This window comes from Dendrobates tinctorius, unplaced genomic scaffold, assembly GCF_039654945.1.
Source record: "Dendrobates tinctorius isolate UK_male_01 unplaced genomic scaffold, ASM3965494v1 ptg000143l, whole genome shotgun sequence".
Taxonomy (NCBI): domain Eukaryota; kingdom Metazoa; phylum Chordata; class Amphibia; order Anura; family Dendrobatidae; genus Dendrobates; species Dendrobates tinctorius.
The window spans coordinates 29,968,307-29,989,996 of record NW_027361810.1 but is presented as its reverse complement, the minus strand read 5'-3'; the positions used below and the strand labels follow the sequence as shown (position 1 = coordinate 29,989,996).

General features: G+C 46.3%; 1 protein-coding gene across 6 annotated transcripts in view; it reads right to left on the bottom strand.

Annotated features, from left to right (window-relative positions):
- The window catches only part of PKP4 (plakophilin 4), a 256,389-nt gene that overhangs the window by 167,239 nt on the left and 67,460 nt on the right, over positions 1 to 21,690 (bottom strand). For 5 of the 6 annotated variants that reach the window (XM_073545665.1, XM_073545662.1, XM_073545664.1 and 2 more), the window contains exon 2: positions 11,420 to 11,553. In XM_073545665.1, the coding sequence (XP_073401766.1) occupies positions 11,420 to 11,548 (129 nt within the window). In that variant the 5' untranslated portion in view covers positions 11,549 to 11,553. Of the gene's footprint in view, positions 1 to 11,419; positions 11,556 to 21,690 lie in introns of those variants that run through there. The other variant, XM_073545667.1, reaches the window with a different exon arrangement.

Here is a 21,690-nt window from a genome sequence, read left to right as displayed (position 1 = left end):
ACACATATGAAATATAGTAATTCTGAATCTGTCCCGAACGTGGCGGCCTCCATAACACACAAAGCCGGGGATCCTTGGATTCTTCCCGGAGACTTCACATTTGCAGCACGTAGCCGTCCCCGCAGCTTTATTGAAATACCTTTTTTATTCTCAGCGTTTATTGTCCCATTTAAGAGCCGCTCATGAAGCCCCTGCGTTCTGCTAAATCACTGCAGTGTTCATTACCAAAAACCTTACAGAACGGGGGGGGGGGGGAGGATTACAGAACAGATCAGAACAGGGCACTTTTATGGCAGTGGACATGCCCGACCGCCCCGCCATGCGTTACCTACAAAGGTGGGGGTCCGAGATCGATCAGAACAGGGCACTTATGGCAGTGGACATGCCCGACCGCCCCGCCATGCGTTACCTACAAAGGTGGGGGTCCGAGATCGATCAGAACAGGGCACTTATGGCAGTGGACATGCCCGACCGCCCCGCCATGCGTTACCTACAAAGGTGGGGGTCCGAGATCGATCAGAACAGGGCACTTATGGCAGTGGACATGCCCGACCGCCCCGCCATGCGTTACCTACAAAGGTGGGGGTCCGAGATCGATCAGAACAGGGCACTTATGGCAGTGGACATGCCCGACCGCCCCGCCATGCGTTACCTACAAAGGTGGGGGTCCGAGATCGATCAGAACAGGGCACTTATGGCAGTGGACATACCCGACCGCCCCGCCATGCGTTACCTACAAAGGTGGGGGTCCGAGATCGATCAGAACAGGGCACTTATGGCAGTGGACATGCCCGACCGCCCCGCCATGCGTTACCTACAAAGGTGGGGGTCCGAGATCGATCAGAACAGGGCACTTATGGCAGTGGACATGCCCGACCGCCCCGCCATGCGTTACCTACAAAGGTGGGGGTCCGAGATCGATCAGAACAGGGCACTTATGGCAGTGGACATGCCCGACCGCCCCGCCATGCGTTACCTACAAAGGTGGGGGTCCGAGATCGATCAGAACAGGGCACTTATGGCAGTGGACATGCCCGACCGCCCCGCCATGCGTTACCTACAAAGGTGGGGGTCCGAGATCGATCAGAACAGGGCACTTATGGCAGTGGACATGCCCGACCGCCCCGCCATGCGTTACCTACAAAGGTGGGGGTCCGAGATCGATCAGAACAGGGCACTTATGGCAGTGGACATGCCCGACCGCCCCGCCATGCGTTACCTACAAAGGTGGGGGTCCGAGATCGATCAGAACAGGGCACTTATGGCAGTGGACATGCCCGACCGCCCCGCCATGCGTTACCTACAAAGGTGGGGGTCCGAGATCGATCAGAACAGGGCACTTATGGCAGTGGACATGCCCGACCGCCCCGCCATGCGTTACCTACAAAGGTGGGGGTCCGAGATCGATCAGAACAGGGCACTTATGGCAGTGGACATGACCGCCCGCCACGCCATGCGATACCTACGGAGGTGGGAGGTCCGACATCAATCAGAACAGGGCACTTTTATGGTAGTGGACGTGCCCGACAGCCGCGCCATGTGTATTACCTATGGAGGTGGGGGTCAGAGATCGAAAAGGGCACTTTTAACCCCTTCATGACCCAGCCTATTTTGACCTTAATGACCTGGCCATTTTTTGCAATTCTGACCAGTGTCCCTTTATGAGGTAATAACTCAGGAACGCTTCAACGGATCCTAGCAATTCTGAGATTGTTTTTTCGTGACATATTAGGATTCATGTTAGTGGTAAATTGAGGCTGATAATTTTTGCGTTTATTCGTGAAAAAAATGGAAATTTGGCGAAAATTTTGAAAATGTCACAATTTTCAAATTTTGAATTTTTATTCTGTTAAACCAGAGAATTATCTGACACAAAATAGTTAATAAATAACATTTCCCACATGTCTACTTTACATCAGCACAATTTTGGAAACAAAATTATTTTTTGTTAGGAAGTTCTAAGGGTTAAAAGTTGACCAGCGATTTCTAATTTTTACAACGAAATTTACAAAACCATTTTTTTTTAGGGACCACCTCACATTTGAAGTCACTTTGAGGGGTCTATATGGCAGAAAATACCCAAAAGTGACACCATTCTAAAAACTGCACCCCTCAAGTTGCTCAAAACTACATTCAAGAAGATTATTAACTCTTCAGGTGTTTCACAGGGACTAAAGCAATGTGGAAGAAAAAATGGACATTTTAATTTTTCCAACAAAAATTTTTTAGCATTTTTTTTTCATTTTCACATGGGTAACAGGATAAAATGGATCCTAAAATTTGTTGGGCAATTTCTTCTGAGTACACCAATACCTCATATGTGTTCATAAACCACTGTTGGGGCGCACGGCAGGGCTCAGAAGGGAAGGAGCGCCATTTGACTTTTTGAATGGAAAATTAGCTCCAATCGTTAGCGGACACCATGTTGCCTTTGGAGAGCCCCTGTGCGCCTAAACATTGGAGCTCCCCTACAACTGACCCCATTTTGGAAACTAGACCCCCGAAGGAACTTATCTAGATGTGTGGTGAGCACTTTGAACCCCCAAGTGCTTCACAGAAGTTTATAACTTAGAGCAGAGAAAATAAAAAAATATTTTTTTTCCTCAAAAATGATTTTTTAGCACACTATTTATTTTCACAAGGCTAACAGGAGAAATTGGACCCCAAAAGTTGTTGTGCAATTTTTCCTGAGTACGCTGATACCCCATATGTGGGGGTAAACCACTGTTTGTGCACACGTCGGGGCTCAGAATGGAGGGAGCGCTGTTTGACTTTTTAAACGCAAAATTGGCTGGAATAAATGGTGGCGACATGTCGCGTTCGGAGACCCCGTGATGTGCCTAAACAGTGGAAACCCCTCAATTCTAACTCCCACCCTAACCCCAACACACCCCTAACCCTAATCCCAACGCTAATAATCCTAACCACAACCCTAACCCCAACACACACCTAATCCCAACTTTAAACCTAACTACAAGCCTAACCCTAATCCCAACCCACCCCTAATCTTAACCCTAATCCCAACTCTAACCCTAATTCTAACCCTAATTCCAGCCCTAACCCTAATGGAAAAATAAAAATATTTTCTTTATTTTATTATATGTCCCTACCTATGGGGATGATAAAGGGGGGGTTTATTTACTTTTTTTTTATTTTGATCACTGTGAGAGTTTCTCATAGTGATCAAAATAAATGAATGAATCTGCAGCCGGCGCACTGTGCATGCGGTCGCCATTTTCCAAGATGGCGGCGCCCATGACGCAGGACACCGGGACGGCCAGAGGGACAGGAGGTACCAGGGACGGTGGGTGTGGGGGGGGGGAAATCGCAAGGCTGTGGGGAGCGGAGGGAAGGGACCTGATGATGACTGCGGCGTCAGATCGCTGCCGTCAGTCGGTGGCGGCAGCCGATCGGCGACATCAGTCGTTGGGTGGGGGGGGTCTTATTGCTGTCTCCAGCCATGGCCGATGCTATTGCAGCATCGGCCATGGATGTATTGTAATATTTCACCTAATTTAATTGGTGAAATATTACAATTGTACTGTGCATGCGCCCGCCATTTTCAAAGATGGCGGCGCCCATGCAGGAGGGACGGCGGGACATGACAGGTACCGGGGAGGGTGAGGGGGGGAATCGGACATCGGGGTGGAGCGGAAGGAAGGGGGGCAGATCGTGACAGCAGCGGCCCATCGCTGCTGTCAGTCCGTGGCGGTGTGGGGGGGGTTAAATTAGTGTCTCCAACCATGTCCGATGCTACTGCAGCATCGGCCATGGCTGGATTGTAATATTTCATCAAATTTCATTGATGAAATATTATCGCTCTGATTGGCTGTTGAAAGTGAATCAGAGCGATCGTAGCCACGTGGGGGCTAAGCCACCCCGCCTGTGGTGAAGCATAAAGGGTCCTTTGTGTGCGGGTAGAGTGACCTTTCATTGACCCCGGCCACCCAACCCTCAGGGGGGGCATCATGGGTCGTTTGGGCACGACTTTTCATGACGCCTACGTAGGCGTCATGGGTCGGGAAGGGGTTAAGGCAGTGGACATGACCGACCGCCACGCGATACCTATAAAGGTGGGGGGTCCGACATCAATCAGAACAGGGCACTTTTATGGTAGTGGACTTGCCTGACCGCCATGCCATGCGATACCTATGGAGGTGGGGGTCCGAAATCGATCAGAATAGGGCACGTTTATGGCAGTGGACATGCTCATCGCTGCGCCATGCATTACCTACAAAGGTGGGGGGGTCCGAGATCAATCAGAACAAAACACTTTTATGGCAGTGCACATGCCCCATCGCAGCGCCATGATTCACCTATGGAGATGCTGAGCGTTCTGCTGAACTTTTTTTTGGCAGCCCCCTAGAGGAGGAATTGTGCGGCGGTCAGGCGTCCAACCTGCAACATCGGATAAAAGTTCCCCGTTGCGGCTTAAAATCCACCATTCAGTTTATTTGGAAAGTAAAAATGCCGCAGTGCGGATACATGACCCAATTACTTCCTCCCGGCGACGTTCTGCAGGAAGTCCGAGGGGAACTCTCCTCCAACCAACCGGATCTCAAATGTTAAAAAGTTTCCTTACCACGGAGTGATGTAACCTAATATTTGCAACCCCAAAATCCTAATGTCAGAGCATGCTGAGACTTGTAGTTGGAGATCATCACTGCCATAAAAAACACATACTAGTACAAGAAACGCTACAGAGAGCAAGGTGAACGACACAGGGATCCAAATCCCCCCAAAAAAGACTTTTCCTGGATCACATCCCACCGGTTACAGCACTGTGTGTAATTTAATATCGAAATAGTAAGAGGTAATATAACAAATTCGGACAGTTTTCCAGGTCTCCGCTTGCTGGTGTATAATTGGAACTTTTACGAGACAGACAAAACTCTCTCCTAGTGATGTGACGGACATATAGATCCCAAAAATCATCCATGTACCCGAGAGTCCAGAACACACGACCAGTAAACCTGGAAGGATCCCACTGATGACCGCAAGCAGTGATCTTGAAAAAAAATTACGTTTTTGGTCTGAATACATTTCATCCGGGCATTGCAGACAAGATCTGCTCCAGAAACGGATCAGCGCTGCGGACATCAAACTTGCAGAGCGTCCATTTACGCTGCGGATTTCACACTTTATAAAGCGGAGTCTCTGCAATGATATAGGCAGCGTTTATTTTTTTTGCCGCTGAGGATTTTGCTGCAGATTTTTCCACTTTTGGTCAGACCCTTGCGCACACACCCAACGTTGCGGTCAAATTGGGGGAGCTGCAAAGTCATGACAAAATGCTGAAAATGTAACAATTTGGACAGAGAAATAGGAGTTCATTCTGAGTGTTCTCCTGGCCTCAGGACAGGATTGGTGGGGATCAGAGACCTTCCAAGCCCCTCACCCAGCAGGTGTAAACCGGGAATGGAGCTGAACGACACGGCTCCGAACGGGGCAGAGACCACTGCCAGGCACAGAACCGAACTGTCGCCGGAGTTGAGAACAGATATTCGGTGATGGGCCGATACCCAGAACTCCCATTGATCAGATATTGATCACTAAGAAAAGGCCATCAATATCGCAAAGCCGAGAACCCCTTCAAAGGCAATAAGTCACCAGAAAATACTGTTTAAAACAGATTTTTAAGTTAAATGTATTTTTTTTATAGTCTCATTATCACAGGCAGGATTACAATGACTGATAGCACGTCTATATACCATCTATATACAGTAAATAACAGGATCCACCATTCACAATAGGTGATATCACAGCTCACCTCCTCCTCCTCCTGTACAATGACTGATAACACCTCTATAAACAGTAGATAACACAAAGGATCCATCATCCAATCAAAATAAGTGATGTCACAGCTCACCTCCTCTTCCTCCTTTACAAATCATTGTTAACACCTCTATACAGTAGATGACACAGGATTCACCAGTCACAATAGGTGATGTCACAGCTCACCTCCTCCCCCTCCTGTACAATGACTGATAACACCTCTATAAACAGTAGATAACACAAAGGATCCACCATCCAATCAAAATAAGTGATGTCACAGCTCAACTCCTCTTCCTCCTTTACAATCATTGTTAACACCTCTATACAGTAGATAACAGGATTCACCAGTCACAATAGGTGATGTCACAGCTCACCTACTCCTCTTCTATAGATTGATTGATAACACCTACTGTATATATACAGTAAATAACACAGGATCCACTATTTACAATAGATGATATCACAGCATACCTCCTCTTCCTCCTGTGCAACCATTGTTAATACCGCTATACAGCAGATAACACACCAGTCACAATAGGTGATTTCACAGCTCACCTCCTCCTCCTGTGCAATGACAGATAACACCTCTATAATATAATAGATAACACAGGATCCACTATTCACAATGAGTGATGTCACAGCTCACCTCCTCCCCCTCCTGAACCCAAACCATGTGACCAACAGCAAATAAGTGTCTTAAATTTGGTCTTGTGGTAAGTGTGAAAATTATGATTTTTTTTTTTTTAACATTTAGTGAAATAAATAAAAAACTAAAAAAGGAAAGTGTATACAGCTAAAACCCATTTTTTCCCTAAAGAAGCATCCCCATGAGTGTTGCTACAAGCTGCATCCAGAACATGTGTGTGACCATTATTCCAGCCGTTCGGCGCTTTCCTGCACTGGTGATGTAACGCAGCAGCGCTTCCCTCCAGTTACAGCGGGCAATTCTTCGTTCCGCGCTACGCTCCTCTGTAGGAACAGTCGAGCTTTTCATAGCAATGATACTAAAACCATTGTGCGGGAGAAAGACCAAGAATACCAGCAAACCACAGTTTTTCCACCGCCAGACTCCCACTTGGCAGAAGGCTCAGTTTGTTTTCTTAGTGCTGTCGGCTAAAACAAACCCACGATTCTGCAGATCATTCTGCTGCCACAAAGCACAATGGGGTTTGGGGAGAATCTGCTCCTTCAGAAGCTCGGACTCCGCTGTACGAAGCCGGAACAGTCGAGTCATTATTAGATCAGGTGCAACACGGCAAAGACCCGGAGTCACAATGGGCTGATATAAAATTATCCAAACAAGAAGAGCCATTTGTACCACGGAAGGGCCAATAACCCCCTTTTACTGCAGGCCACTGATGTCCACGGATGTGATCAGGTCCTCTCCGGAACAATCGGGACATGAAATAATTTGAAAGTTCAACTTTTGCTGATAACTCCTCACCTCAGTGTCAGGAGGCTGTAATAAAGCCACATATTAATTGATCAACAGCAACTAGACTCCCCTGTCACTGCGGAACTCCATCACCATTGCATTCTATGACATCATCCAAGTTCTGTTCAATAGAAACAGGAGTAATTCCAAGTCTTGTGGTCACATGAAAGTCCTGGGCTCAGGAACGGACCAGGAACCAACATTATCTGCCTTCACATTTGTAGTCTGTTACCAAGGAGAAACATGCTAATTATGCAAATTGTCTCTTCAGAGAGGAAGAGGACTAGAACTCTAGCGCCACCTATTGGAAGTAGCATTCCTAAAAGTCAATGTCGACCCTTTAACGAGCCTTGTTACATTACTTAGGGTAAAAGCCAAGCCAGAATCTCCATTTGCAGACACTGTGTTTCGGAGTACTGCCCCTCGTCAGTGCAAAGTGTGAGATCTGGCTTGGCTGTGAGAGAGGCGTCTGACCAATATCCAAGAAGTATCATTTTTCCTTGCGGAGAATGACATGCTAAGCATGCCGAGAAGAGGAGACTTAAAGCTGCAATGCTCCTCTGGGAAATATGCTAATTATGCAAATTGTCTCTTCAAAGAGGAAGAGGATTTAGAGGAACAAGATCAACAAAAATTGATGTTTCTATTCTTCTACATAAAGAAAAAAATTGTCTCCTTGCAGAGTTCTGTGAAATGGTCTGGATAATAGATCATGTCGATCTTACAAAAAATGTTAAAGGGAACCCATCAGAAGGTTTTTGACCCCAAAGAACCACCACCTTATTGTTCTCCTCAAGTGACATGTTGCTACAAAAAAAAAAAATAAGTTAAGGGTTTTTCACTGTTAGAAAAAGTGGACCCCAAATGTTTCCAGTATTGTAAACTAAGAAAATGGGATAGGACTTCCCCCTCCTCAGATCCAGCGCCAGCTCTCCGGTCCTCCAGCCTCGGTGGTGACATTCTGTCGACGGCGCACATCACTGCTGCAGCCCAAACACTGAGGACGCAGCGGCGGCATGGCATTGGATCCGAGAAGCAGTGGGGGCACCACCTTATTTCGTTATTTTGGGATGCACTTTTCTAAAAAGTTTTAATGCCCCACTCAAGCCAGATATTCGTGAGGTCTTTTCACTCAAGGAGGTGGAGATGCTGCAGAGTCAAGACGAGCTGTTCACACAGTATCCGCACCACATATGGCTTCACTAACGTTCCTGAGATCAGGGCTAATAGGGATGATCTCTGTTCTCTGTGGGATCAATCGATCCATAGGTTGGGAATAAGGCGTGAACAGCTCGACTCTGCAGCATCTCCACTCCGGGTCGGTGCCAACGTCGACCCATAGAAGCCCCTCCAGATACAAGGTCAGCTCCACCGCCCACCTCATGTATCAGCTCCCCTCCGTGCTGACTGTAGGAGACCCCCACTGCCACATCTAGCTGAATGGCTCAGTGTAAAGGCCGGAGATCCCATCTCCTCGCTCAGTTGTGTATGTTGTTCGATTGATTTATAAATTAATAAAACCACGGTCATCCGGCACACGGGCTCCTTATCCATGATCAGACGCATGGCGATCAATATATCACAGCAGGGCCTATAATACATGAGTTATGGGGTAAAAATCCATAATAACATACTGCCAAGGAGTGATGTTACCCTAAAGAGCCATAGAGGCCTACAGAGAGAATGACACGAGGAAGGACGCGACGCCCAATTATTTGGCATTATCAAGAAATAATGAGACACAAATTGTCCTACTGCCGGGGCGGGTTAGCCACATTTTGTTGACTCTCTGGCATAGATGGAAATTGTCCGCTTGGCTTCTTATCACTTCTACAGCTGTCTGCAGGATATAGCGTAGGGTGTGGCTCAGCATTGGGGACAGTTGGGGGGGGGCGGACCATCCGGGTGACCCCTGACAATCGAACTATGTTGGGGTACAGAAGGATCGGCAATTACAATCTCAACGACTAATTTTGTTGTTTTCTTGGGTGACAGGTCACAGACACAAGCGTCTTCCTGCAACTCGCTCCTCTCTCCCCTTTGAAAGAGCATGAGCACTCAGCAGAGCACCCATGTGCCTGGGAGGTCAGAAGACAGGGCTGTCGGGCGATCCGATATTTTTGATCCCAGCAAAGAGCAAACAGATGAACGGCATACTAGGGCACACAAATCACCACATTAACAGACGGAGCTATTTAGCTGAAGTATTGCGGTATATATATTTCAGTCAAAAAATGGAGGTGCTTGCATGAAAAAACATGAATATTTCAATGTGAAGCGAAAAAAGGAGAAATATGCAGCACTCACCAATATAGCTGAAAAACCAGGGCTGTGGAGTCGGAGTCGTGGTCGGTGCTCATTTTGGTGGAGTCGGAGTTGGAGTCGGTATAAAATGGACCGACTCCGACTCCTAAAATATATAATAAATTGGGTACAGTAATTCAATGCAGGATGTGCTGAATATTTTTTCATAGGAGTTTGGGAAAGTTATGAAATGTCCTATAAATGGCTGTTATATTCCTGATCTAAGGCTACATTCACACACAGCGTTTTTCCTGTGTTTTTTGAGGATACGTTTTTCAGCTGCAAAAGCTGATCATCTTTTTAAAAAACTGCATCACCTGAAAGGTTTTTGAGATCATAGATAATGTTTTCAATAGCAAAAGCAGATTAGAAATCTGCTCTATCTATCCATTTATCCATATCTGTCTATCCATATCGTATCTGTACCAAAAAGAATGAAAACCGGGTAGTACACCAATATATATTCTGTTCTATCTAAATATCTTGATTATTGGATCATAAAAATGATTAAATGTCTGATGTTCACATTGTACTACAATAAATTTTTCACTTAAATATAAGCAATATGTGTGGGAGTCGGAGTCGTGGAGTCAGAGTCGGAGTCGGTGTAAGGGAAATTGAGGAGTCGGAGTCGCAGGTTTGGCTTACCGACTCCACAGCCCTGTGAAAAACTGTGCGTCTTTATTTCACATGAATTCCATCAATAGATATGTGGACATGCAGGACGTTAGAGGAATGCTAGGGGAGGGAGGTGCCGGACAATGGACCCGTAAAAGCGAATAATCGCGAAACGGCCGTTGTCCGGCACCTCCCTCCCCTAGCATTCCTCTAACGTCCTGCATGTCCACATATCTATTGATGGAATTCATGTGAAATAAAGGCGCACAGTTTTTCAGCTATATTGGTGAGTGCTGCATATTTCTCCTTTTTTCCCTTCAGATCCAATATTTTTTCATAAAAGAACATTAACTTTTGCTTCTAAACCTATGTTTTTTTATTATCCTATTGGAAGAGAAAAACATTGTTGTCCAAAGGAATCTGCAGATTGTCCTGAGCGGTTCCTGGCAAAAAGTAGATATTGCTGGGAAAAGCTGTGGTCAGCCGGCTGACGGGGAAATGTGGTCTTACATGGCAGCCATTCAGATGAATTAGGATATCATGCCCTTATGGACAGTCCCTCCTGAGGTTTCAGGGTGCGGTGTGCAGCTAAAAAGTTCCTTACCCCCTGCAACTCTTACGTCTTGCTGGGGTGGCAGCACTGATGGGAGATGGGAGCAACAAAGGTGTCAGGAAAAGGAGGCCAACTATAACCGACCTACACTGTGGCTGTCCAGTCTGGTAGGGTGGGAAAAAGTTTGTTGGGGGCCCTTCTTTTTTCAGTAACAGCTAGTGATGGACAAAATCCTAGTGCACGCTGCCCCTTATTTGTGTGCCACGCCGTGCCTTCTTCGTGCGCCGCTTCTTCTTTGCGCGCCACGCCTATTTTGCACTTGTGTAAAGTTACATTCTCATGGCTTCATAAAAAAAAAAAAAAAAAAAAAAAAAAAAATCCCATTTAGACACCACAGAAAAGGTTACAAGCAAGACCTTGGCTGAACACAATAAGAGTAACTGGAAAGTTACACAAACATTCATCCTTAGGGTTCACACGGAGTCTTTTCGCATAGTTTTCAAAACAAACTAGCCAATCAACACTCATGGTTTTTGGAGCAAATGAAAAAACAAAAAAAAAAACTCCATGTGAACATACCCTTACAGTGACATAGCAGTTTAGTCCGACAGATCCATTTTATGACTTGAGGACTTATTCAAAACAGAGAGTCCCACCCACGGTCATGACGTATCCGGGCAGGAGGAGACGAGAACATTAAATCGATACATGAAGTTTACTTTTCACACACTCACCTGTTCTTTTACAGACGCCAAAATGTTTGTGGCTGTGGACTCTGGCTCCACGCCTGTGGTGGAGGGAGCATCCTGGTGGGCTTTTTGCAGCCCCTCTTCCATCATGGGAGTCTGCTCAGGAGCTGGCATGGCGCCTACAAAACAAGAACAAACAAAAAAAAAATGTAAAAGTTGCTTAATAAATCTGTCACCAGGCAGTTGTATAGTGTTTTCAAGTTACAAAAACTTTTGCAAACTTTTTGGAACTTTTGCATTTTGCCTTTCAGTGTGTGTGACATTGTGTGAGGACGGAGCAGGATTTACGGTAGGTTTCTACCTGTCTGACATCAGTCAGTCTCGGTCTTTCCCGGATTAGAGCACAATCCGTGCTGGGCGTTGTCAGCATGTAAACTACCTGCCTTTACATTTCCGCTGGTTGTTGGGACTCGTCCTGTCATTTACTCAACAAGCAAAATAATCAACCAGAGGAAGGAGAGAAAGGAGCCATTAATGTAACCAAGAGCCCACCGCCGGAATCTGTCAGAAGTGGAGCCGATGTGCACGTCATCGCCGATCCGGCAGATTACAATGTGTGTAATTAAGTGATGGAAGCGGCATTATTCGGTAGTCGGTGACATCACCACCCGCGTGTCGATGCGCGCCACCGTCCAGTGTCACGACTGGGGGTTTGAGTAACATTCGCAGGGATTAGGCTGCACTTTTGCTGCAAATTTTTTATGGTTCACAATCTACGCAGAAAATCTGCAATTCAGCTCCTCCTGCAAAGTCTGAGTGACGCCAACAGAGAACAACGTATGAAAGGGAGATCAGGTCCACTGAAGAAGATGCGGCATATGCAGGAAAAGCTTCACATCCAACAAACCATTTAATTTTGTGTTAAGCAAAAGAAAGATGGAGAAGGAGCCGAAATATGACATTTTCTGTGTTATACTTGCACATGTGGTCACCGTGGACATCTGGTGGTCCCTGTGGTGCTGCGGCATACCCATGAGCTCAGTGGCCCCTGCGGTGACGCAGCATCACCGTAATCTCAGTAGCCCCTGCGGTGACGCGGCATCACCGTAATCTCAGTGTTCCCTGCGGTGACGCGGCATCACCGTAATCTCAGTGTTCCCTGCGGTGTGACGCGGCATCACCGTAATCTCAGTGTTCCCTGCGGTGACGCGGCATCACCGTAATCTCAGTGTTCCCTGCGGTGACGCGGCATCACCGTAATCTCAGTGTTACCTGCGGTGACGCGGCATCACCGTAATCTCAGTGTTACCTGCGGTGACGCGGAATCCACGTGAGCTCAGTGGCCCCTGCGGTGACGCGGAATCCCCGTGAGCTCAGTGCTCCCTGCGGTGACGCGGAATCCCCGTGAGCTCAGTGCTCCCTGCGGTGACGCGGAATCCCCGTGAGCTCAGTGCTCCCTGCGGTGACGCGGAATCCCCGTGAGCTCAGTGGCCCCTGCGGTGACGCCGCATCACCGTAATCTCAGTGCTCCCTGCGGTGACGCGGCATCACCGTGATCTCAGTGTTCCCTGCGGTGACGCGGCATCACCGTGATCTCAGTGTTCCCTGCGGTGACGCGGCATCACCGTAATCTCAGTGTTCCCTGCGGTGACGCGGCATCACCGTAATCTCAGTGCTCCCTGCGGTGACGCGGCATCACCGTAATCTCAGTGTTCCCTGCGGTGACGCGGCATCACCGTAATCTGTGTTCCCCGCGGTGACGCGGCATCACCGTGATCTCAGTGTTCCCTGCGGTGACGCGGCATCACCGTGATCTCAGTGTTCCCTGCGGTGACGCGGCATCACCGTAATCTCAGTGCTCCCTGCGGTGACGCGGCATCACCGTAATCTCAGTGTTCCCTGCGGTGACGCGGCATCACCGTAATCTCAGTGTTCCCTGCGGTGACGCGGAATCCCTGTGAGCTCAGTGGCCCCTGCGGTGACGCGGCATCCCTGTGAGCTCAGTGGCCCCTGCAGTGATGCGGCATCCCTGTGAGCTCAGTGGCCCCTGCGGTGATGCGGCATCCCTGTGAGCTCAGTGGCCCCGGCAGTGATGCGGCATCACCATGAACTCAGTGGCCCCTGTGGTGACGCGGCATCCCCGTGAGCTCAGTGGCCCCTGCAGTGACGCGGTATCACCGTGAGCTCAGTGGCCCTGCAGTGACGCGGTATCACCATGAGCTCAGTGGCCCCTGCAGTGACGCGGTATCACCATGAGCTCAGTGGCCCCTGTGGTGACGCGGCATCCCCGTAATCTGTGTTCCCTGCAGTGACGCGGCATCACGGTAATCTCAGTCGCCCTTGTGGTGACGCAGTATCACCGTGAGCGCAGTGGCTCCTGCGGTAGCGTGACGTTGTACACCTGGTAGTCCTCGTTGCAAAATTATATCCCCGTGCACCCGCTGGTCCCTGCAGTGGTGCGATTTCCCCTGCCCGCTCCCAATGAAAATTATGAGAACGGAGACATTTGTATCACACAAATTTCCCTATAAGTCGCCGAGCAGAAAACAATTTTAAAACTTGCACAAATAACCAAACCGTGACCGGCACTTGCCTGGCTGCACTTTTACTGAACCCTGATCCTTCCGTTCTTTTGGTTGGGAAGAGCTTAGCTCCATTATAACTAGACTGTGAGAAACAACGAGCACAAGCCTGCAGACGTCCACAAAATACTCCGCCACGCACGCTCCCCCGTCACCTCCACAGCGGCAATTAAAGGAATTATTCAACTGATTAATGTGACAAATCACAAGCTATTATTTTTAATACGCAGGAACAGTTGCCGGAACCCGCGCTCCTTGTGTGACTCCGATTTTCACAGTAATTGTCGGAAATGTTTATTTAAATTAGCAAATCAGTACCAGTGGAGGGGGCAATAAAACCCAAAATATTCAGCTGAGGTCATTAAATATCTCCAGAGGGGAAAAAAGAAAAATTAAAAAAAAAAAAAAAAAAAAAAAAAAAAAGGAGTCCTGGAAGTGATCAGGTCCTCAATATCATCCAGAGACAGAAGGATTTGCACAAGTGACATCCAGAGATCTGGGGTCGGTCCTCCAAGGTGTTTGGAACAACCTCCTACCGAGCTCCTACACAAGTGACAATTACCTTGTAGGTTGGAGGAGGCGGACAGGCGCTAACAAATATTGATGGGAATTAGATTTCTTTTTTGTTCTGTCATTTTTTTGTAAAAAAAAAACTATCTATAAATATTTCTATTTTTGAAAGCATTCTTAATTTGTTTTTTTTTCCCGTATACGATATATATTTTTTTCTTTTCTTCCACTAAGGAACTTACATAAAACCCTAATTACGCACTTCTAGGTTTCCACAGCAACAGGAGAGGAGATACAGTAGAAGCCCGGTTCTTGGGAGTCTTGTGTATGTGATTACTTTGTGCGATCGGCACATAAATAAATACATCGCATGCTTGGACAGTTTGTACAGCACGGACCGGCTGGGTCTCGTGTCCGGCTTATAGGGGACGTTCAGAGCAGGCGACTTTCCCTCCATCGTGTCCCTATTTTGTGTAGTGGCGCCGCCTGCCGCCATGACAGTACGACCTTTACACTTCATGATGCACCGAGCGAATATTTTGTTAAAACGTGGCACAGATCAGATCGGCACAGAACGGCACTTTGCTTCCTTTAGGCTCTTGTTCACATTTCTGTATGGACATTCCGGTCCAGGAACGAACAAACGGAAGTAGAGATCCGTTACATCAGTTCTGAAAATTTTGGCAGAAAGGCTGCGCCGATTATTACCAGCGCCAACAATGGAATTTTTTTTTTTTTTTTTTTTTAATGGAAGAAAAAAAAAACAAAAAAAAAAAACACCAAATGGACCCTATAATAAATCAGGGACCCCTCTGCTTCTACTTAAGAACTGATGCGGTGGATCACCTGTTCCATGTGTCTGTTCTTAAAACAGGAGGTCCAAACTAAAATGTGAGCAGCACCTTACTGTATGTTGTAAAAGCTTTGTCGTTACAGCTGCCAGGGTCTGTTCACGTAATGCTTTTTTATGCATTTTTTTCCTCTGTATGAAAAACATTGCATGTATAATGATGTCTTTTATGCATTTTTTGAGGGAAAAATAAAAAAAAAGTGTAAAAACTGACATACTGTATTAAAATTAAAAAAAAAAAAAAAAAAATGTGAATGAGACTTTATTATTTCACTGCTATTGAAATGCACGCATGGAAAAATGCAGCAAAGATGCTTTGTGTGAACAAGCTCTTACAGAAGTTTCTACACCGCAGCAGTTTGTGGCTGTTGGTCACGTCAAGTTTTTGTCCTAGGTTTAGCCAGGAAAGTTCCCGGCCAAGGATCCGTGGACTCGTGGAAGTGTGGGTTCTGGTATCTGACCAGTGTCTCTATCTCAAACTCCCCTTGGAACTCCAAACATTAAAACAGACTTCCGGGAGAAGTCCGTGTTCGGCATTCAGCACCAGACACCAAGCTTTAAAGTTTGGGTCCGTTCATCTCTACTCCCGGCTCAATGATTATGCCAGATGGAGGCAAAAACTGTTTCTGGGCCCCTCTCTGCCTTCAGTACATCACACAAGAAAATGGTATGTGGCGAGTGGTCCTAGTAAGAAGTGTCCCACGCAGTGTGGGTGATGGAAGCCACGGGCGTGCATGTTAAGGAGAGGCTAAAAACTGCAGTGTGAACCAGCATTAAACCCAAAAACGCTCTAATAATTAAGAAAGAAAACAAAACAAACAACAAACATGGAAAAGCAGATTTAGAGGTGGTATCATGTGATCGAGCCAAAATAAAAATTGGATTCGGTGTATAGACTCTCGATGACGGGCATCTCTACACTCATGGAAACCTATAATACGGCAGAAGCTTTTATAAAACATGACGATTTGTAGACTAAATTGAAGATTTATAAGGGTGACTCGCACTTTTAACCACAAGAGGAAACCACAGGTCCCACAAGTACAGTCACAAGGGAGAACATTTCTTGGCTCCACAGTTAGTGACTGGAAGCAATTTCTTCTGCTTCAATAAACTTATGTTCAGCTGGTCACCAATTTAACAACTAATAAAGCTGTAAAGTACTTTACCGATTCCGGAAACCGACCCAAAGTTTGGCCACTAGGTGTCTCCCTTCTGTGTAATCTGCTGCCCACTGCCTGTTGTCAAGCGCAATCAGTCAACAGCATCATAGAGACCAAGATTGATTAATCAGCCAAGGGGCTTATTCAAAATGCAGGAATTAAAGGTGGGGCTTCTTCTAACTTCGGAGAAGTGGAGGTGGGGCTTCTTCTAACTTCCGAGAAGTGGAGGTGGGGCTTCTTCTAACTTCCGAGAAGTGGAGGTGGGGCTTCTTCTAACTTCCGAGAAGTGGAGGTGGGGCTTCTTCTAACTTCCGAGAAGTGGAGGTGGGGCTTCTTCTAACTTCCGAGAAGTGGAGGTGGGGCTTCTTCTAACTTCCGAGAAGTGGAGGTGGGGCTTCTTCTAACTTCCGAGAAGTGGAGGTGGGGCTTCTTCTAACTTCCGAGAAGTGGAGGTGGGGCTTCTTCTAACTTCCGAGAAGTGGAGGTGGGGCTTCTTCTAACTTCCGAGAAGTGGAGGTGGGGCTTCTTCTAACTTCCGAGAAGTGGAGGTGGGGCTTCTTCTAACTTCCGAGAAGTGGAGGTGGGGCTTCTTCTAACTTCCGAGAAGTGGAGGTGGGGCTTCTTCTAACTTCCGAGAAGTGGAGGTGGGGCTTCTTCTAACTTCCGAGAAGTGGAGGTGGGGCTTCTTCTAACTTCCGAGAAGTGGAGGTGGGGCTTCTTCTAACTTCCGAGAAGTGGAGGTGGGGCTTCTTCTAACTTCCGAGAAGTGGAGGTGGGGCTTCTTCTAACTTCCGAGAAGTGGAGGTGGGGCTTCTTCTAACTTCCGAGAAGTGGAGGTGGGGCTTCTTCTAACTTCCGAGAAGTGGAGGTGGGGCTTCTTCTAACTTCCGAGAAGTGGAGGTGGGGCTTCTTCTAACTTCCGAGAAGTGGAGGTGGGGCTTCTTCTAACTTCCGAGAAGTGGAGGTGGGGCTTCTTCTAACTTCCGAGAAGTGGAGGTGGGGCTTCTTCTAACTTCCGAGAAGTGGAGGTGTGGCTTCTTCTAACTTCCGAGAAGTGGAGGTGTGGCTTCTTCTAACTTCCGAGAAGTGGAGGTGTGGCTTCTTCTAACTTCCGAGAAGTGGAGGTGTGGCTTCTTCTAACTTCCGAGAAGTGGAGGTGTGGCTTCTTCTAACTTCCGAGAAGTGGAGGTGTGGCTTCTTCTAACTTCCGAGAAGTGGAGGTGTGGCTTCTTCTAACTTCCGAGAAGTGGAGGTGTGGCTTCTTCTAACTTCCGAGAAGTGGAGGTGTGGCTTCTTCTAACTTCCGAGAAGTGGAGGTGTGGCTTCTTCTAACTTCCGAGAAGTGGAGGTGTGGCTTCTTCTAACTTCCGAGAAGTGGAGGTGTGGCTTCTTCTAACTTCCGAGAAGTGGAGGTGTGGCTTCTTCTAACTTCCGAGAAGTGGAGGTGTGGCTTCTTCTAACTTCCGAGAAGTGGAGGTGTGGCTTCTTCTAACCTCCGAGAAGTGGAGGTGTGGCTTCTTCTAACTTCCGAGAAGTGGAGGTGTGGCTTCTTCTAACTTCCGAGAAGTGGAGGTGTGGCTTCTTCTAACTTCCGAGAAGTGGAGGTGTGGCTTCTTCTAACTTCCGAGAAGTGGAGGTGGGGCTTCTTCTAACTTCCGAGAAGTGGAGGTGGGGCTTCTTCTAACTTCCGAGAAGTGGAGGTGGGGCTTCTTCTAACTTCCGAGAAGTGGAGGTGGGTCTTCTATCATTACATTTCACATTGTGTTTTTAAAAAAAACCAAGAAAAACAGATCTTTCAGACCTGATGAGGCTGATTTACTTACATTTAAAACCAATGTCAGACTTATAATTCTGATACTAAGATTAGCATTTTAGGAGTCAACCGAAAGAATGAAGCTGCACACTTATCTCCTCCATCCTCCCACCCAGCCTGACAGCTGCAACTTGTACTGAGCAGTGCGAGATCTAACCAGCAGCAGGGAGGAGGGACACTGAGGATCTGTCCAGACGTGTTTTCAAAGCGAGTACAGCATCCTTGCCAAGTTTAAGAGATCTATTTCATACTGTGTGCAAGTTGAATAGCAAAATCTGATGACAAACCCAACTTTTCTTACCTGCAAAAGGGGAAAAGAAAATTGGTCATCTATACAGGAGCGGGGCATTAATGTACCATAATATGGTTTGTTTGTTTTTTTAGCGCAGCATCTTGATGTTAAAGCACATAATAAATTTAAAAAGATACAAGATCCTAAAAAATTAAAATAAAATAAATAAATAATCCTGAGACTCACACTTGTAGAATCTTCGCCAGAAATACTGGAGGCAATCATCTTCTTTCAATTACGCAATTTACAAAAGTGCGGCCAGTGTCAAGAAATGATGGTTGCCATGGATACGGGGTATACATTTTTCCTTTTTTCCCCAATCTTAGTAAATAAGCCTATGTCTACAAGAAGCGCTGCAGCGGAGGGGAATATTTACTTCCCGGTTCCGCAGCACGCTGCCCTCTCATGCAACAGTGCCCAGTAGACCAGAACGACGGGAGAGCAATTAATAGCATTGCAAACAAGCCGCATAATATTGCCTGACCTTTTGTGTCAAGATCAGCTGAATGCCATGTTCTCAAAGCTCGGGAACATTGGCTGGAGGAATAAAATGTACAAATCATTTCTATTTCTCAAGGTCTTCGGCACCAAACAGGTAAATAAGTCATCATCACGGCCCGGACAGCTCAGATGGAGCCGCCGGGGGTCGCAGATGTGTCCTGCATTACGAGGCTCGATAGAAACATAAAGACACAGACATTATATTAATTATTAAATCAGATGAGCGGCATTATTTGGTCTACAGCCACGTAACCGAACGGAGCCGCGGCTCAGAAGAACCGTTACAGCTTTATTAATGGCTGAAGATTGGAGTGCAGTCGAGAAGCAGGCGAGCAGTAATGTGACCAATTAAAAGGCCATCACATAATGCTTCCAAAACATGAGTTATAAACCAGGAGCAACTTGTCAAAAAAGAGCAGCCATGGGTTCTTCTAAGCAGCTGCCTAGCACTCGGAAAATGATGGAGGCCAACAAAGCAGGAGAAGGCTGTAAGAAGATGGCAAAGGGTTTTTAAGTTGCCTTTTCCCTCAGATCGAAATGTAATTTTGAAATAGCAGTTATGAGCAACAGTGGAGGTCAAGATAAAATCTGGAAGACCAAGCAAAATTTCAGTGAAAGCTGCTAGTAGGATTGCTAAAGAATCAAATCAGAACCACTGCTTGACTGCAAAAAACCTTAAGAAAGATTTAGCAGACTCTGGAGTTGCGGTACATTGTTCTACTGTTCAGAGACAACTGCACAAATATGGCCTTCATGGAAGAGTCATCAAAAGAAAACCTCTTCTGCATCCTCACCATAAAATGTACCATCAGAAGCAAAAGAACACCTGAACAAACCTGATGCATTTTGGAAACAAATTATGTTAAAAAAAAAAAAAAGAACACTTGTCACAATGATCAAAGGTCTTTGTGGAGAAAAAAGGGCACAGAATTTCAGAAAAAGAACATCTCACCAACCATTAAGCATGAGGTGGATCATTCATGCTTTGGGGTTGTGTTGCAGCCAATGGCACAGGGAACATTTCATGGCTAGAGGGAAGAATGGATTCAATGAAATATCAACAAATTCTTGATGCAAACATAACACCTTCTGTAAAAAAAAAAGCTGAAGTTGAACAGAAGATGGCTTCTATAAATTGATAATGATCCTAAACACACGTCAAAATCCACAACAGATTACCTCAAAAGGTGCAAGCTGAAGTTTTTACAATGGCCCTCACAGTCCCCTGATCTGAACATTATTGAAAATCTGTGGCTAAACCTCAAAATAGCAGAGGATGCAAGACGACACAGGAATCTCACAGAACTGGAAGAATGGATGAAAATCCCTCAAACAACAATTGAAAGACTGTTGTCTGGCTACGTGCAAAAGTGGGCGCTGCTTGGTACTAACCATGCAGGGTGCCCAAACTTTTGCATTGGCCCATTTTCAGTTTTTGTAATTTTTAAAATGTAAAAAATGAAAATATAGATTTTTCCTTTTGCCTAAAATACAAAGGAAATGTGCCATCTTTAACTTTAGGCCTTTTAGAGAACATTTCTTCTTAAACTTGCTTAACTGTTCACAATAAAAGTAATTTTGACCCGGTGTGCCCAAACTTTTACATGCCACTGTATGTGTTTGTAATGAGACAAACTGTAGTTCTGCTGTACTGTGTTAGTCCTGATCTTACTGTAGAACTGTGTGTGATCAGGAGGGTGAAGGGTCAGTCATATAGGAGTGGATCTGCAGAACTCGCTGCGGCTAGCATACAACTGATGGAACTGTTCCACTCTGCAACTGCTCACCGGGAGCAGAATAGCTTATCGGCAAGGGCGCCAAATGGCAGGACCCCGCTGATCAGATATTCATAAACTAAGGGTAGGCCATCAATATAAAAAATACCCGATAACCCCTTTAATGGTTTAGGCGTACCTTACAAGCTGATCTTAGACAAGTCATATCCCATCCATTTTTGGAGAAGATGGCCAGGGCTGGCATGAAAACACCAAAAATGGCAAAAAATTTTGTGCAATTTGACTTGTGTAAAAATTCTGCAAAGGCTGAAGGCGTTTTATGCTAGAAAATTAGTGAACACACCTGCAAGATAAGGTGCACAAGTACTGTTTACTTCAAAGGGGTGCAAATATTCACCCCCCCCCCAAACAAAAAGACATGCCCAAAAAGCTGACCAATCCAGTTCACAGGCTTCAGCACCAACAGAAGACTGGATGGCCACACCCACTTGTCTAACAAGAGTAGATTTATATAAAGGGAAGAGAAGGCGATATCTTGGGAACGGAGAGGAGCAGGAACAAAAGAAAACCATTGCCGGATTCAGGAGAACAGCGGCATTTACACCAGGTAAAAACATTACATGTTTATGGCAAGGGCCTAGTCCTCTACAAACCTCATTCTTCAGCCCAAAGCTGCACCATTACTAGAAAACCTGCAGTTTTGCCTTGTAATGATAACATGACTTTACCAAGGGCACGCACATAAGAAAAAAAATCTCACTCAAAATAAAAATGTGGAAATTGAACTCATCCCTTTTTTTTTTCCTTATTCCTTGCAGACATTTTCCATTAAAGCCGCTGTGAAAAGGACATTGATTGATCACTGCCTT